Below are 18,725 nucleotides of genomic sequence, written 5' to 3' on the forward strand. Positions count from 1 at the left end.
CCCGGAGGTCATTTACTGGGCCCCCACCCCGAATATGTTCTGGTCGGCCCCTTAACACAAAAATACAATGCTTTGTGACCCCTAGAAACATTATAAGAAAAGACCATTATTAGGTCCACAACTTCAAATTAAAATGCAAAAAGCCCTATCTAGTATAAAGCCTCAGTATAAGCCTACTTAGGGTTATTAAGGCTTGTTTAGGTCACAACCCTCCAAGTCTGATTGCAGCCTAATGTACAGGCCTAATACAGGCACCCAGTATGTACCTATTTACAGGGTTGTTTAGCTCTATCTGGGTAGCACCCTTCAATTCTGATGGCAAAAAGACATTTTTTTAATTATATAATTTTACGACAAATATCTTTCATGGGCGTTCATCCCAAGGCCAGATTTTTTTTCTGAAGATCTAAGAGCCAGATTATTTTTTTCCTCAAAAATCAGAGACAGCTTTTTTTATTTTTTCAAATATACTGCTCCCCACGAAAATATTCTGGTCGGCCCCTAATGAAAATACTAATGATGGGAATGTGTTGGTTTAGCTCTGCATGCATCTGAGCTAAAAGAGCCAGATTATTTTCCCCTCAAATATCATTAACAGATTTTATTCTTTTTTTTTCTCAAATATTGCTCTGCATGCAGCTGAGCTAAAACCACGCATGTAGTGATGACGTCATCGGTTCCACGCGCCAGACTTGTTCATTTGAGGAGACCGGTTTGCGTCCACCAGCCAATAATCTGCGCATCCGCCTATTAGGGTCGATTCAAATCGTCCAATGAGAGAACGAGACAAGTACAACCCGGTAAATTCAATATAACGTCGATTTGTTTGAAAATGAGCAGAGCGAGAGTTGTGTTTAACGTAAACTGTCACAACAAACACTGCGGAGTATTACTGCTTCAGTTAATCGGGTCAAACGTATAAAGCACTGGATTATGATGAACACGGAAGAAAGAGGAACCGTACTTGGGCTTTCCAGAAAAGGTTAGCAAGCTTGTTTTGACGTTAGCCGAAAAGCTAGTTAGCGCTAGTAGCTAATGCTGACGATCTTATTTCGTGTATTTGAAAACATCAACTTAAGTTTATAGATAAAGATTTAAATTCAATGCGTTACTGTTGTGTATTACGAACTTTTGGTATAAAAACTGTTGAGCTCAGATCATTTTTGTCCTTGACTTGTTGATTACGGTAACCGGACAATCATAGATATGGACCATTCATGGACGCAACGAATGTGCAAAACTCAGACAAAAAAAAAAGAGACCATTCATAAATTAATATTATTTACTGAACGAATGTGTCAAAGTATCAACTCCCTTCTGAGAGATCACACCTGTGTTAAAGGAAGTGTCACATACGTATACAAAGAGAGCTGCACCAGACAAGTGGGTGCGACGATTTACTCAAACTGACGCACCGCGGTGAAGTGGGAGCTAACGCCATGGAATATCCCTGCATCACCTGTCATAAACCAGTTCACAGTCATCACCTGTGACAGCTGTGACCAGAATCATCTCAAGTGTGACATACTACAGAGCCAATATGTACGTCCTCATCACCGTGGTGAAGTTCGAATGTCTGAATATCGAATATCAAACTAACCTAACCTCGGTGTCCTCATCCACATCCTGCACCAAGAAGCCACTGATGTCATCTTCACTAGAGGTGGGCAGATCGATTCTAATATGGATAATATCGATACCAACGCCGGTATTGATATTGAACGATCCTCGTGTAAAAAGATCGATACTCAAGCTTTTTTTTTTCTCTCCCGCATGCACTGACTGCTGCGCACGCAGATTCATCAAATTCTACTCTCTCTGTAAGAGTAGCGCTGCACTGTGTCACACAACATGGAGCAGCACACCTGTGTATTGTGGTTTGTCAGGAGATTTAGTTTTAAGTTGTGTTGAGTGATTTTTTTTTTTTTAGACAAAAATGTTGATTGTGATAATAATAAAGTATTTTGTTGTCACGTACAATGTTTGGCGAAATTTTATCCTAGGTCTTTTGGATCCTTTGGATCTATGAAGCTTAAATATGAAAAAGTATCGGTATTGCCCACCTCTAATCTTCACCTCCAGATTCTTACGAGAGCTGACAGATGTCTTCATGAAAAGATCCTTTTACTGATCTCGTTCAGTGACAGACTGAGGCACCCTCAGTGCAAGAAGGAACGATACCGCAGGTCGTTCCTCCCTGCTGCGGTCAGGCTGTACAATAACACTTTGAAATAACCACATGCAATAATATGTCCACAAATCACGTGCAATTTTATGTGCACATATCATGTGCAATAACAACTCGTGTGTGTATATATATATATATATATATATATATATATATATATATTCTATTTCTACCTCATTTCTTATGTCTTGTGCTGTTACAAGCATTATTATTATTGCTTATCCTTGCACATGCTGTTCGATGAACATTTTCCTCTACTTGCACCCACCTTGTGTGTTGGTTTAAGAGCTGACGTAACGTGAATTTCTCCTCTGTGAGATCAATAAAGTTTATCTATGTCCAGCTGCTGTCAGACCAGAACATCAGTAAAATGAGTAATTAAGTGTTTTAATAAAGTGCTATATTTTGGTTTTGGTTATGTGTTACATTTAAAAAAAATTAATGGTTCTCTATATGTCTATGAATGGCCTTTTTGTGTCTACGAATTGTCCATGTCTATGAATGTAAACCGTTGATTACTGGTAGAGCCCGACCGATATTATCGGCCGATATAAGCCCTTTTCAGAGTACTCACTATCGGCTGAAATTTTGCCGACAGAACGCCAATAATTTCTCATAAACAAAACAGTTACTGAAATAATGTTTGTGTCAATAATGTAAAATGTTCTTGCACCGTTTGTCCAGTAGATGGAGCTCTGACTCCATTCAACTGAGAGCTGCTTACACCCCTGCTTAAATGTGTTCATCACCGGCCCCCGTAGTTTGCCGTCACACTGCACTGATCGGCTGTCAAAAGCATACAAGTAAGTTTATAAGGATGTTGCTTGTAATAACTTTGCGATTACATTCACCCCACATTTCTCCCATTTCAGTTCAACTCAGTTTAATTAACTCAGTTTATGTAGTAATGTGTCAAATGTGCTTCAATGCGTCGGTCACACTTTTTATTAAGCCCACATTCTGTAGACCTTATTTCTAGCATGAAAAACTTTCATTTACTGCTAAGAGGTTGAAACATTCAGATTTACTGGTCGTCCAGAAGGGTTCTGGGAATTACTGCCGTTCGCCATTGACCCTCTGAGGCTGAGAAACTTACTTTTTTCTTTTTTTTTTTTTTTTTGCTGAAAAGCTAACTCCGCGGACTTTCGATCCACCGTCGGCCATTTTGGTACTCCTCATAGAAGATGTATGTATGATGACATGCGCAATGTGAGTGAACAATCGAAATTGGTTCTCCGTCACATGGTTTTCCAAAATCCAATCATAGGGCAGATTTACCTCATGTGATATGGCAAAGATCGTTTTCAGGAGTGATATCTTACTAGTTGGCCTGTTTTAATAGCCCCTTAACTGCTCCAATTGCATGTTTGCATTTTTTGAACTTGAAAATTCTTCTCTGTTATAAAGTTAATCAATATGAGGACAAAGCTTCAGCTTTTAGCTCATACCTTTTTTGTTAAGGGTCCAAAAAAGAACATTTTATTTTATCGATTATCTGCATTTTTTTCATCCAAATATCGTTATCGGCATTGGCCTCAAAAAAATCCATATCTGTCGGGCTCTAATTACTGGTTAGCATGTTGCTAAACAAGAAGGAAATGTTGTTGTGGGGGTTGTGTAGTATTTATTGTTTATGAGTTGACATTATAGTCGCTGCTCGGAGTAGAGTTGCTCCTTCGCTTTGAAAAGTGCCAGCTTAGGTGGTTTGGGTATCTGGTAAGGCTGCCTCCTGGGCGCCTCCCAAGGGAGGTGTTCCAGGCACGTCCATCTGGGAGGAGACCCCGGCGAAGACCCAGGACGAGGTGGAGAGATTATATCTCTAGGCCTGGGAACGCCTTGGGATCCCCCAGTCAGAGGTGGTCAATGTGGCACGGGAAAGGGAAGTCTGGGGTCCCCTGCTGGAGCTGTTGCCCCGTGACCCAAACCCGGAAAAGCGGTTGAAGATGAGATGAGTTGACATTATTTGATTTAATTAATTAACATAACATTTACTGTGTGAGGAAAAAGTTTGTACAGATAGTACAAAAAAAGCACACATCAAAAGTTCAAAAATTACAATAATAATAATTAAAAGCCATAATAATATAATGTTTATATGTCACGTACATGAAGGAGCGAAGCTCTTCAGCATCTCACCATGTCATTTCTGGTTTGTGGCTTTGTCTACCATAGAGCGAGTTTCGCAGTGCTTCACTCGTATTAACTTGTACAAGTAGTATGTAAAAACACACATCCAAGGTTAAAAACCATAATTTAATTTTGTTCATAAACTGTTCCACAAAGTGATGATCCTATAAGAAAAAAAAATTTAACATTTAATTGTGTGAGCTAATAACATAATCGAGTGGCCTCTCAGACAAGTCAATCAATCAATCAATTTTATTTATATAGCGCCAAATCACAACAAACAGTTGCCCCAAGGCGCTTTATATTGTAAGGGAAGGCCATACAATAATTACGTAAAAACCCCAATGGTCAAAACGACCCCCTGTGAGCAAGCACTTGGCGACAGTGGGAAGGAAAAACTCCCTTTTAACAGGAAGAAACCTCCAGCAGAACCAGGCTCAGGGAGGGGCAGTCTTCTGCTGGGACTGGTTGGGGCTGAGGGAGAGAACCAGGAAAAAGACATGCTGTGGAGGGGAGCAGAGATCAATCACTAATGATTAAATGCAGAGTGGTGCATACAGAGCAAAAAGAGAAAGAAACACTCAGTGCATCATGGGAATCCCCCAGCAGTCTAAGTCTATAGCAGCATAACTAAGGGATGGTTCAGGGTCACCTGATCCAGCCCTAACTATAAGCTTTAGCAAAAAGGAAAGTTTTAAGCCTAATCTTAAAAGTAGAGAGGGTGTCTGTCTCCCTGATCTGAATTGGGAGCTGGTTCCACAGGAGAGGAGCCTGAAAGCTGAAGGCTCTGCCTCCCATTCTACTCTTACAAACCCTAGGATCTACAAGTAAGCCTGCAGTCTGAGAGCGAAGCGCTCTATTGGGATTGATATGGTACTATGAGGTCCCTAAGATAAGATGGGACCTGATTATTCAAAACCTTATAAGTAAGAAGAAGAATTTTAAATTCTATTCTAGAATTAACAGGAAGCCAATGAAGAGAGGCCAATATGGGTGAGATATGCTCTCTCCTTCTAGTCCCCGTCAGTACTCTAGCTGCAGCATTTTGAATTAACTGAAGGCTTTTCAGGGAACTTTTAGGACAACCTGATAATAATGAATTACAATAGTTCAGCCTAGAGGAAATAAATGCATGAATTAGTTTTTCAGCATCACTCTGAGACAAGACCTTTCTAATTTTAGAGATATTGCATAAATGCAAAAAAGCAGTCCTACATATTTGTTTAATATGCGCTGTGAATGACATATCCTGATCAAAAATGACTCCAAGATTTCTCACAGTATTACTAGAGGTCAGGGTAATGCCATCCAGAGTAAGAATCTGGTTAGACACCATGTTTCTAAGATTTGTGGGGCCAAGTACAATAACTTCAGTTTTATCTGAGTTTAAAAGCAGGAAATTAGAGGTCATCCATGTCTTTATGTCTGTAAGACAATCCTGCAGTTTAGCTAATTGGTGTGTGTCCTCTGGCTTCATGGATAGATAAAGCTGGGTATCATCTGCGTAACAATGAAAATTTAAGGAATGCCGTCTAATAATACTGCCTAAGGGAAGCATGTATAATGTGAATAAAATTGGTCCTAGCACAGAACCTTGTGGAACTCCATAATTAACCGTAGTCTGTGAAGAAGATTCCCCATTTACATGAACAAATTGTAATATATTAGATAAATATGATTCAAACCACCGCAGCGCAGTGCCTTTAATACCTGTGGCATGCTCTAATCTCTGTAATAAAATTTTATGGTCAACAGTATCAAAAGCAGCACTGAGGTCTAACAGAACAAGCACAGAGATGAGTCCACTGTCTGAGGCCATAAGAAGATCATTTGTAACCTTCACTAATGCTGTTTCTGTACTATGATGAATTCTAAAACCTGACTGAAACTCTTCAAATAGACCATTCCTCTGCAGATGATCAGTTAGCTGTTTTACAACTACCCTTTCAACAATTTTTGAGAGAAAAGGAAGGTTGGAGATTGGCCTATAATTAGCTAAGATAGCTGGGTCAAGTGATGGCTTTTTAAGTAATGGTTTAATTACTGCCACCTTAAAAGCCTGTGGTACATAGCCAACTAATAAAGATAGATTGATCATATTTAAGATCGAAGCATTAAATAATGGTAGGGCTTCCTTGAGCAGCCTGGTAGGAATGGGGTCTAATAGACATGTTGATGGTTTGGATGAAGTAACTAATGAAAATAACTCAGACAGAACAATCTGAGACAAAGAATCTAACCAAATACCGGCATCACTGAAAGCAGCCAAAGATAACGATACGTCTTTGGGATGGTTATGAGTAATTTTTTCTCTAATAGTTAAAATTTTATTAGCAAAGAAAGTGATGAAGTCATTACTAGTTAAAGTTAAAGGAATACTCGGCTCAATAGAGCTCTGACTCTTTGTCAGCCTGGCTACAGTGCTGAAAAGAAACCTGGGGTTGTTCTTATTTTCTTCAATTAGTGATGAGTAGTAAGATGTCCTAGCTTTACGGAGGGCTTTTTTATAGAGCAACAGACTCTTTTTCTAGGCTAAGTGAAGATCTTCTAAATTAGTGAGACACCATTTCCTCTCCAACTTACGGGTTATCTGCTTTAAGCTGCGAGTTTGTGCGTTATACCACGGAGTCAGGCACTTCTGATTTAAAGCTCTCTTTTTCAGAGGAGCTACAGCATCCAAAGTTGTCTTCAATGAGGATGTAAAACTATTGACGAGATACTCTATCTCACTTACAGAGTTTAGGTAGCTAGTCTGCACTGTGTTGGTATATGGCATTAGAGAACATAAAGAAGGAATCATATCCTTAAACCTAGTTACAGCGCTTTCTGAAAGACTTCTAGTGTAATGAAACTTATTCCCCACTGCTGGGTAGTCCATCAGAGTAAATGTAAATGTTATTAAGAAATGATCAGACAGAAGGGAGTTTTCAGGGAATACTGTTAAGTCTTCAATTTCCATACCATAAGTCAGAACAAGATCTAAGATATGATTAAAGTGGTGGGTGGACTCATTTACATTTTGAGCAAAGCCAATTGAGTCTAATAATAGATTAAATGCAGTGTTGAGGCTGTCATTCTCAGCATCTGTGTGGATGTTAAAATCGCCCACTATAATTATCTTATCTGAGCTAAGCACTAAGTCAGACAAAAGTTCTGAAAATTCACAGAGAAACTCACAGTAACGACCAGGAGGACGATAGATAACAAATAAAACTGGTTTTTGGGACTTCCAATTTGGATGGACAAGACTAAGAGTCAAGCTTTCAAATGAATTAAAGCTCTGTCTGGGTTTTTGATTAATTAATAAGCTGGAATGGAAGATTGCTGCTAATCCTCCGCCTCGGCCCGTGCTACGAGCGTTCTGGCAGTTAGTGTGACTTGGGGGTGTTGACTCATTTAAACTAACATATTCATCCTGCTGTAACCAGGTTTCTGTAAGGCAGAATAAATCAATATGTTGATCAATTATTATATCATTTACTAACAGGGACTTAGAAGAGAGAGACCTAATGTTTAATAGACCACATTTAACTGTTTTAGTCTGTGGTGCAGTTGAAGGTGCTATATTATTTTTTCTTTTTGAATTTTTATGCTTAAATAGATTTTTGCTGGTTATTGGTGGTCTGGGAGCAGGCACCGTCTCTACGGGGATGGGGTAATGAGGGGATGGCAGGGGGAGAGAAGCTGCAGAGAGGTGTGTAAGACTACAACTCTGCTTCCTGGTCCCAACCCTGGATAGTCACGGTTTGGAGGATTTAAGAAAATTGGCCAGATTTCTAGAAATGAGAGCTGCTCCATCCAAAGTGGGATGGATGCCGTCTCTCCTAACAAGACCAGGTTTTCACCAGAAGCTTTGCCAATTATCTATGAAGCCCACCTCATTTTTTGTACACCACTCAGACAGCCAGCAATTCAAGGAGAACATGCGGCTAAACATGTCACTCCCGGTCCGATTGGGGAGGGGCCCAGAGAAAACTACAGAGTCCGACATTGTTTTTGCAAAGTTACACACCGATTCAATGTTAATTTTAGTGACCTCCGGTTGGCATAACCAGGTGTCATTACTGCCGACGTGAATTACAGTCTTACCAAATTTACGTTTAGCCTTAGGCAGCAGTTTCAAATTTCCTTCAATGTCGCCTGCTCTGGCCCCCGGAAGACAATTGACTATGGTTGCTGGTGTCACTAACTTCACATTTCTCAAAACAGAGTCGCCAATAACCAGAGTTTGATCCTCGGCGGGTGTGTCGCCGAGTGGGGAAAAACGGTTAGAAATGTGAACGGGTTGGAAATGTACACGGGGCTTCTGTTTAGGGCTACGCTTCCTCCTCACAGTCACCCAGTCGGCCTGCTTTCCCGGCTGCTCGGGATCTGCCAGAGGGAAACTAACGGCGGCTAAGCTACCTTGGTCCGCACCGACTACAGGGGCCTGGCTAGCTGTAGAATTTTCCACGGTGCGGAGCCGAGTCTCCAATTCGCCCAGCCTGGCCTCCAAAGCTACGAATAAGCTACACTTATTACAAGTACCATTACTGCTAAAGGAGGCCGAGGAATAACTAAACATTTCACACCCAGAGCAGAAAAGTGCAGGAGAGACAGGAGAAGCCGCCATGCTAAACCGGCTAAGAGCTAGTAGCTGCGCTAAGCTAGCGGATTCCTAAAAACACACAAGTGTAATCTCTACATTGGAAACATTGATTAATCAACATTTTCATGACAGTTTGATATCTTGTAAGCTTCAATAAGGTCCCCACGAACTCTTCTATTTTCTTGTGTTAGTAAGTCAGTTCCTTTAACCTATTCTCATTAGATAAGTGTTCTCAGCCAGGTACAATTTTTGTTGCAGTGTTGAACTTTTTCTAACATATCTGCAAAAAGGGGTTTACACTTGCACACAATATTCCAGATGAGGTCTAACATAAGTCTTGTACAACACTATAAAAGATTCTTTGTTAATATATTTGAATGACCTTTTGATAAGACAAGCACTCGATTAGCTTTTTCAGCTGCATTACGTATGTACTTGGAGAATGATAATTTATTGGGAAACAAAATACCTACATTTTTTCTTCCATAACAGTGTCTGTTTTTTCTTCTTTCATATAAATAACAAGGCTTTTTTTTTCCCACCAAAGTTCATTACCTTACATTTTTCACTATTAAACCGGAGCAGCCATTCATTAGACCAGTCTGAAAGCTTATCTAAGTCATTGTTAATACAATTGCAGTCGACTACTGACAATATAGGGTGAAACAATTTCATGTCATCTGCAAAAAATTTTACTTTTTGGTGAAAGAACAGTTGACAGATTATTAACAAAGACTAGGAACAAAACAGGCCCTAGGACCAATCTCTGAGGGGCTCCGCCCCGCTTGTTACCCTCAATGATGACGACTTATCGTTTATGAAGATATATTGTTTCCTTCCTCTATGGAACTCCTCAATCTACGCATTAAGTTTTCCAACAATACCATACTTATTTAACTTATAAATTAACCTGGCATTTGGAACAGAGAGATCTGCATGAAAATCTAAATACAAAGTATCAAAGGGTAACCCCTCATCATATAACCTAGTCCATTCCTTTAAATATTTGTTTTTAACTATTTTTAACTTTTAGGTATATTATTAATGTTGGTTATTTCTTTAGCTATTTAAGGGTTTTTATTAAAGTTGGGTATTTTAAATGTTAGTTGATGTTTTAGAGGGATATGTGCAATAAGGGACATGAGCAGTATGAGACATCTGCAATATGGGACATGCGAAGCATGGGATAAGTGCAATATGGGACAATGACAATGTGGGATCAGTGCAATATGCAATCAGTGCAATATGAGACAAATGTCTAACTGGAATGGTGTAATTTAGAGGTCTCTGAGCTTGCCCCCCTAAAAAGAATCTTCTGATGTTAATATTTATTGAAGTATGTGTGTGGGTAAGTTATGAGTGAGGGTGGGCACTGTTTTTGAGGATGCACAAGAAAATTTCGTTGTGCTGATTGCTTTGCAATGACAATAAAGGTGATTCTAATAAGTAGTTAACAAGTTAGTTAGGCAAGACCGGGTCATTCCATGACAATTCAATGAGGGCCTCACGCACTTTGTCTCAGATTTTCTTCAAATTTTAATCAAATATTCCCAGACTATTCAGAACAACAAATCTGAAGTTTGAGTCCTGTAGGCCCAGTAGTTTCTGAGATATGGCCAATTTAGTGTGCATGGGGTCTGCCGTTTTTTTTAAGCAAAAATTATGGCCGTCATTTCTGGAGCTATGTTCAAGGTAGAATATCTCAGCAAATAATGGACTTAGAGGCCTGAAATTTTCTGTGGCAGTTGTCTTGGACACCCAGACTTGGACTATAGTCAAACAACAGACATTGACACTAAACTGTGAAGTTTATGTATGCTCAAACTATGGAAAATATTACATTGACTATTGCGAGCATCCATGTTTGAGACACTGAAGCATACCATTACACTCAAAGAAGCCTTTCCATTTCTTGGCTCCTTAATGCCAGCTGTACTGGCTATGAAATATGTAAATTTGGCCTATCTGTGGTAAACAGTTATTGTGGGAGAAACCTCTGAAATCTGAATAAAATATTTTGTGGTCAAATTTTATTAGAAGAAAAGCTCATGTGGGCAGTAAATAAAACTCTATGTGTTATAAATATGGCCTTCTTTATGAAACTCCTTCCTGGTTAATTTAAGCATCCAATTATGGCTAATTTGTGCACTCGCAAATGTATTTCTAGTGCTGAAATGACAATTTCATTTTAATTGTGTGCACACACTGCATTCATATGATTCATGGCACACCCCAGAACGCTTGCACATAGATCTGCCAGGGGGATTCTCCAAGGTTTCCACGGCTACTAGGCTTATATCTACCTGCATGATGAGTGTGATGTTGTGTGATGTGCCTGTTCTGCAAAGCAGAAGTTCTCTTGTTGCATCATCTAAGTCTGTGATGGGCTTGACCCCTTGTTTCCTACAAGAAACCATTAAATTGAAAAGTGTTATTCAAAAGCATTACATGACTCTGACAAGACTGATCAATACCAATAGAAAAACTGCATTCAGTGTTTATTGGTCTGTTTAAAGAAATTTGAAATGTAGATCATCAAAATATTCACCTGCAGAAAGAAGTGTGATGACATTCACTTTCATCAGACCAAAAAGAACAGGGAGGAAGATGTGCAGCCATTCTTACTCCAGCTAGACTGACAGCAACAGCTTTGAACATGTCCAGTATGCAGTACCCCATTCACTGCATTGCTCATCCTTATAGCTTCCAATGAGCGTCTGGATTCAGGTTGAAGGTATTTTGGACCATTCTTCTTTACAAAACATCTCAGGTGTGTTGGTTTCTGAGCATGGACAACCCGCTTAAAATCACACCACAGATTTTCAATAATATTCAGGTCTGGGGACTGAGATGGCCATTCCAGAATGTTGTACTTGTTCCTCTGCATGAATGGCTTAGTACGGTGGTCCCCAACCCCCGTGCTGCGGACCGGTACCGGTCCGTGGATCAGTTGGTACCGGGCCGCCGGCCAGCCAAGAAATTATTAATTATTTCTGTTGTATTTATTATCTGAGTCTGAATAATCTTTTATTTTGAAAAATCTTTTATTTTAAAAAATGACCGGATTCTCTCGGTTACATCTCTATCACTTGAGGGCCAAAAATTTAACCCACAAGTTAGCAAAATGAGTAAAAAAAACAGACGTCTTTGGAAAGTTTCTTTTTGAACGGGAAAAGGCCCAGTGAAGAAATTAACATTCATGGAGTGTTTAATAATAAAATTTAAAATGTTGTGTAGGTATATTTAGATAATAGAGAAAGAAATGTGGAATTGCTGGTTCTTGTTCTTTATTTATTTTTCCATGTGTATTTTTTAATAAATTATTTAGGGGCAGAGAGGATGTTAACAGAGACTTTGATGTTAAACAGATGTTATGTTGCATACGAGTAAACAGTGGATTCACGCTTATTATTATTTTCGCAATATAAACAATCTACGTACCCCCCCGGTCTGTGGTAAAATTGTCAAGCATTGACTGGTCCGCGGTGATAAAAAAGGTTGGGGACCACTGGCTTAGTAGATTTTGAGCAGTGTTTAGGGTCATTGTCATTCTTGTTGAAAGATCCAGCCCCAGCGCAACATCAAATTTGTCACTGATTCATGAGCATTGTTCTCAAGAATCTGCTGATACTGACTCGAATCCATGGGACCCTCAGCTTTAACAAGATTTCCAGTACCTGCACTGGCCACACAGCATGATGGAACCACCTCCAAATTTTACTGTAGGTAGCAAGCGTTTTTCTTGGAATACTGTGTTCTTTTTCAGCCATGCATACCGCCCCTTCTTTGTCCAAATAGCTCAATTTTAGTTTCATCAGGCCACTTCCCCTTATTCCAAAATGAAGCTGGCTTGTTCAAATGTGCTTTAGTATACTTCAAGCAACTCTGTGGCATGTATGCAGAAAAGGATTCCTCTGGATTACAGTGTCATACAGCATCTCCTTGTGCAAAGTGCGCTGTATAGTTGAAGGATGCACAGAGACACTATCTGCAGCAAGATCATGTTGTAAGTCTTTGGTGCAGGTCTGTGGGTTGACTATGACTGTTTCACCATCCTTCACTTCAGCTTATGAGATTTTTCTTGGCCTGCCACTTCGGTCCTTAACTAATACTGTGCCTGTGGTCTTCCATTTCCTCAGTATGTTTCTCACAGTGGAAACTGACAGCTGAAATCTCTGAGATAGCTTTTTGTATCCTTCCCCTAAACCATGATGTTGAACAATCTTTGTTTTCAGGTCATGTGAGAGTTGTTTAGAGGCTCCCATGTTGCCACTCATTAGAAGAGATGCAAAGAGGGGAAACATTTGCAAATGGCCACCTTAAATACCCTTTCTCATGATTGGATTCGCCTGTGTAAGGAGGTCAAGGGTCAATGAGCTTACCAAATCAATTTTGTGTTCCAATAATTAGTTCTAAATGTATTCAAATCAATAAAATGACAAGGGTGCCCACATTTATGCACCTGCCTGATTTTGTTTAAATGATTATTGCACACTTTCTGTAAATACTAGAAACTTCATTTCACTTCTGAAATATCAGTGTGTTCATCAACCAATTTTGTGTTCCAATAATTAGTGTTACAGTATTCAAATCAATAAAATTACAAGGGTGCCCAAATTTATGCACCTGCCTCACTTCTCAAATATCAGTGTGTTTGTCTGCTATATGATATATTTAACTGAAATTTCTGACCCAGACAACTAATGAGTTATAAAGGAAAATCATGAAAATGATCAGGAGTGCCCAAACTTTTGCATACAACTGTATATTGACCAATGAGACAGACGCTACGTACGAATAGATTTTCACTATACAATACGGCTACGTATGGTACGATAGCCACGTCCTTGTATAAAACATGCAACAACATGATAATAAAAGGATAAACAATAAAGTATGCACATTTATTTCTATTGTGTATCAGCTACTGCATAGAGAAAAATATTCATTTTGAGTCTGCGCTGGTTCTCTTGCATGCAGTATGCAGGTCCGTATGTACCGTAAGGCCACACTGTACAGCATGCATGCATTTATGCAATTTCCCCCTGGGATTAATAAAGTATTCTGATGCGATAGGCTGAATTAGGTGGTGCATAGGATTCAAGAAATTATCTGCATGATATTGAGGAATGCACAGTTCAGGGTAGAAATTCAACTGAATTTGCATTAATCCTGGTTACTTTAACCAAAATTATGTTGCAAGATGGGTTATTTCTCAGTTGCATTAAAATTTTGCAACCATAATGGCCATTTTAACAACCTGGAGGGAATATAATCATTTATCTGTTCATTCACTGCATTTTACAGTGCACAGACGAAGCTATTAATTTGGAATTCTGATTCTCTCGCTCTCAGATTTGCGTAGGCAGAAGTTGATGGAATATTTGGCAGCAAAAGGAAAGACCAACCCTAAGTAAGAAAAATGTATCTACTTGATGACCCATGCACAGTGCGTTGTATGTTTTTTATGATGTTTTGGAGAAAAATTATTTTATCAACTCTGCAGGTTCAGTGATAAGTGCCAGATTAAGAAACCTGCAACATGTGGGCCACAGGTGAGTTTGCCACATTTTCATATCAGATCTCTGCCGAAATGCTGTGATTGATTCAGTGTTTAATCTGATTTTGTGCAAATATGTTGTGTGAGAAAGAATCCATCAAATGCTCATCACAATTCCAAATGTGATGAGGAAATAGGAGTTAATTTTACAAGTGGCATTTTGATTGTGTTGCAAATAACTTGCCATTAATAAGTTTATACTGTGATGAAAAACTACAGAGCATCTGACAAAATGAGTTTTGCAGTAAAGCTGATTTAAATTGTTAAATGGTGTCTTGTTTACATTGCACAATACCTCATTCATATGCCTATATGTTGATTTCATTACATGTAAGTGTCCTGGACCTTTTAAGCTCATGTCATTTGTGTGGCTTCAACACTACAATTCAAACATTTATGATACCAACTATGTGTTGATGCAATCCTATTTATTATGAATTTTAAGTCAGAAGTTGAACGGTTTGGAGACTTCTTTAATCTTTCTCTAACCTACAAAAGAAAGTACATATGTCTGGTACTTGTGGTACATTAAATACAGTCAGATGTTGGTCTGTGACTTTATGAATTACTTTCAAATTAGATGTCTCAGTGTTTTACAATATACATCATTAAATACAAATACTGGACAATAAAATTATACAAATGAAAAGAAAGAGCTGGAAGGAATGAGTCAAAAATCAACATTCCAGTTAAAGGTGATCACAGAGTTAAATAAAATAAAACATCTGCTAAATATAACTGGTTGGAATAAAAGATGAGTTTTAAGTAGTGACCAAAAAAAAATAAAATAAAATTACCACCTCAGCAAAACTTTGAAGTCTAGTCTTTCATGTACAGTGAAGAGAGGAAATTTGACTTTTACTTGTGTAGACAAGACAAAAAAGTTTTTAAAGGATGTTTTCTTGTGATGTGATGTGATCATGGGTAACTTTGTCTTCGTAACTAACTTTTTTGTTTTTGCAGGTGGCCAAGGGAAAAGAGAATAAGGTTTCAGGTACTGTCTGTTTGACATATAGGGACAAAAATGTTGAGTGCTGCCCTGCTCAGTCCACCCCACATGCCTCTGGAAGAGTACTTGGTACTACTTTCAAAACAAATGTAAGAGGTCACGTCTTGGCTGGAGAAGATGTTTCCAAACATCCACCTGGCCCCTGTGGCCCAGCAGAGGGAAACATTAAACAAAACACAGCACTTTCCAGAACATACACGATTGCGTCCCTCAAAGCCAAGCAGAGTGCAGCTGTCCATCCCATGAAGCAACGAGACACCAGAACGCAATCCTTAGGCAAATCTTTCTCAAACACAGTTCATTCAGTTACAACCGAGCAAAGCACGAGATCTCGATGCACCACAAACGCTTCCAAACCAGGTCCCAGAAAGAGCATCAGTCTTAGGCTGAGTTTTGGCCCTCTTGTAAAAACTAAAACAGGACTAATTCCTGCTGTGATTCAGCCACGAAACACGCAGTCAAACGTGCGTAGCACTGCCCCACCAGCTAACACCGCCACTGCTTCTCTTTCAGCCAGGGTGCGATCCAGCACCTTTTCATCAGCTTCAGCCTCCCAGAGGTCTGACACACAATACAGGAAATCATTTTCTTCCACACTTACAAACAAGCCTGCCTGTGAGATAATGCCTGCTGCTTCTACTGCAAGAGCTGGAATTAAAGTGGAGGATTCAAAGAAGTATAATTGTAAATCTGCTACAGATAAACTTCCTCAGTCTATATGTAAGAGTTATCTGCCAACTAAACTGAAACAAAGATCTGTTTCCTCCAAGTGCACAGTAGCATCCATCAAGCCAGCCGGGACAGTAACTGTGACAAAAATGGCAAATTCAGCTGCACAAAGGACCTTGAATCAGCCTAAAAACAAATCAACACAGCAGATATCCGACAGTCTGAAGGCAAGTAAATTGCCACCATGTAAAGTGAATTCCAGGCCACCATCAGGACCAACAAACTGCAGTTCCAGAGCAGTCAGAGGGGTTACACTTCCTGCGTCACTTGAGGTTGGAGCAAGGGCCAACAGACTTAAAAAGACAGATGTAAAGAAGGTACACAGTTCAACAAATGTCCAAGTAAAACACACTTGCACACAAAAAGCAGGTGCTCTAGCAACATCACAGAGGGCACCACAGGTTACCAAGACCAACAGCCAAGCAGTTCAGGCGACAGACAAGATGTCTAAGGCCTCAGTCAAGGTCATTGCCCAGACTGAACAAAAGAAACCTACCACTGCCCAGGAGGAGCGAATGTGAGTATGACTTTGCAGATCTAACTATGGCAGGGAAGCCAAAATTTAAAACCACCAAATTTTAACATTTCAGCATATCCAATGTGTGATATTCTCACTGGTGCTGCCACACTTGAGATTTCAATGGAGTTCAAGCAAACCTTACCTTTAAAATTCAAAGTCCTTACTTCCTCAATTATGCTGTTGAGGAAATTCTAATTTAATAGTTTTAACTTTCCCTATGTCCCTTTCCCTGTGATTTGTTCTCAAGGAGAAAGCTACAGGAATGGCGGGAAGCAAAGGGAATCTCCTACAAACGTCCTCCCATGTCACTGAAACCTGGCGTCAGGCACACTGTGTCTTTGCCTCATCCTTTCTGGGCCAAAATGACTGAAGAAGATGAGGCACACTCCCTCATCTCCGCCGTGGACAGATCCCTTTCTGACTGCATCACATTGCTCAGTGAGGTAATTCATATGTCACCAAACTCCGGAAGACCTTTGGTTTTATGTGTTCATCAGGCTCTGATGTTCACTGACAATTTGATGTAGCGATGGGTTCTTTAGTGTCATGAAAAAGAAGCTTGTATTGACTACAGAGCACAGTTGGAAACAAAGCCCTGTTCTGAGGCTTGTATTGTTTTCGCTGGAATTGTGAGTTATAAGCCCCAGGTGTCCGTTACAAGACGATGTGCAACAACTGCCGAAAAAATTGTGATTATAGCAACACTCCCCTCCCACCCCCACTGCATCTGCACAATTTATTTAATTTAAAGATGACATGGTTGCACTGCTTAAAGAAAAAACAATAAATGGTAGCAATCTTGCCTCACACTCAGAAGGTTTTGGGTTCAAAACCTACCTGTCGACATAGTGCCTTTTGTCTGGATGAGGTTCTTGTGTTGAACCATCTTAGGCTTTATTTATTTAGTTATTATTAATTTTAAAATTGTAAAAAATAAAGCAGGAGCAGCCAGAACAATCAAACTTGAATATAAGCCATAGCGCCTTGCTTATTATAGCAGCACATTGCTATGTTTAAGTTGTCAAAGAAAAGCATATGCATATATTTTCATATATTTGAATCATTAATCTGTCAGCAAAATGTAATTATGAGAACTTACTGTGTCCAGACACTCTGGAATAGTATTGATGCCTGCTATAATTTATGGCTCCCAGCAGATGTCGCTATTGAGACATTGACGCTTTCCTCAGTACAATAAGGGAAACTACTTTGATGGACTCTTCCATGTAGCTTGATAGTGATGAACTAAGGGCACTAATTACCTGTTGTAATTGGTATGAACATGCATCGCCATGGACCCACAGGGCTGTCCCCCAGACCAGGTGAAGGAGGTTCTGTCACGGCTGCCAACGGTGTCCCAGAAGTTTGCAAAATACTGGGTCTGTCAGGCTCGTCTGATGGAGCAACAGGAGAATCTAGATGTTCTGCCCATGTTTGAAGAGGCCATACGTGTTGTCTTAGAGGTAATACATTAGTCATCTTTTAGCTACTCACAGTAGCTCATCTGTCTCCATCTCATCTTGTCATCAACCACCTGCATGTCCTCCATCACCACATTCATAAACTACGTCTTTTTTAGCCTTCCTCTTCTCCTTGTTGGTTGGCTCTGTGCTCAGCAACTTTCTCGTTAGATAAGTTTTCGCTGGAAGTCTAACAAGACTTAAAAGGCATTGAATTTTGTTAATCAAAATAAGGTCGAAATTGGTATTAAAATGTCTTAAATCAGTCTTTCAAAAGTCTTAAAAATATCAAGACATGGGAAGTAGGATTTTATTTGCGCTTTCTCCTGAAATTGTAGTCATAGGGCTGATGCATACCCTGCACGCTCTACACACCACAAAATAAATGTGCAAGTACAGTAGTGTTCAGAATAATAGTGGTGCTATGTGACTAAAAAGATTAATCCAGGTTTTGAGTATATTTCTTATTGTTACATGGGAAACAAGGTACCAGTAGATTCAATAGATTCTCAAATCCTACAAGACCAAGCATTCATGATATGCA

General features: G+C 39.5%; 1 protein-coding gene across 1 annotated transcript in view; it reads left to right on the plus strand.

Moving 5' to 3' along the window:
- Positions 1-782: 782 nt before the first annotated feature.
- The window catches only part of ckap2l (cytoskeleton associated protein 2-like), a 33,479-nt gene continuing 15,536 nt past the window's right edge, over positions 783-18,725 (plus strand). The window contains exons 1-6 of the mRNA XM_034170819.1: positions 783-982; positions 14,259-14,316; positions 14,410-14,458; positions 15,427-16,718; positions 16,969-17,164; positions 18,026-18,184. Coding sequence (XP_034026710.1) covers positions 934-982; positions 14,259-14,316; positions 14,410-14,458; positions 15,427-16,718; positions 16,969-17,164; positions 18,026-18,184 — 1,803 coding nt within the window. The 5' untranslated portion in view covers positions 783-933. The remainder of the gene's footprint in view (positions 983-14,258; positions 14,317-14,409; positions 14,459-15,426; positions 16,719-16,968; positions 17,165-18,025; positions 18,185-18,725) is intronic.

Source organism: Thalassophryne amazonica, chromosome 5 (assembly GCF_902500255.1).
Source record: "Thalassophryne amazonica chromosome 5, fThaAma1.1, whole genome shotgun sequence".
In the NCBI taxonomy this organism is placed as follows: Eukaryota; Metazoa; Chordata; class Actinopteri; order Batrachoidiformes; family Batrachoididae; genus Thalassophryne; species Thalassophryne amazonica.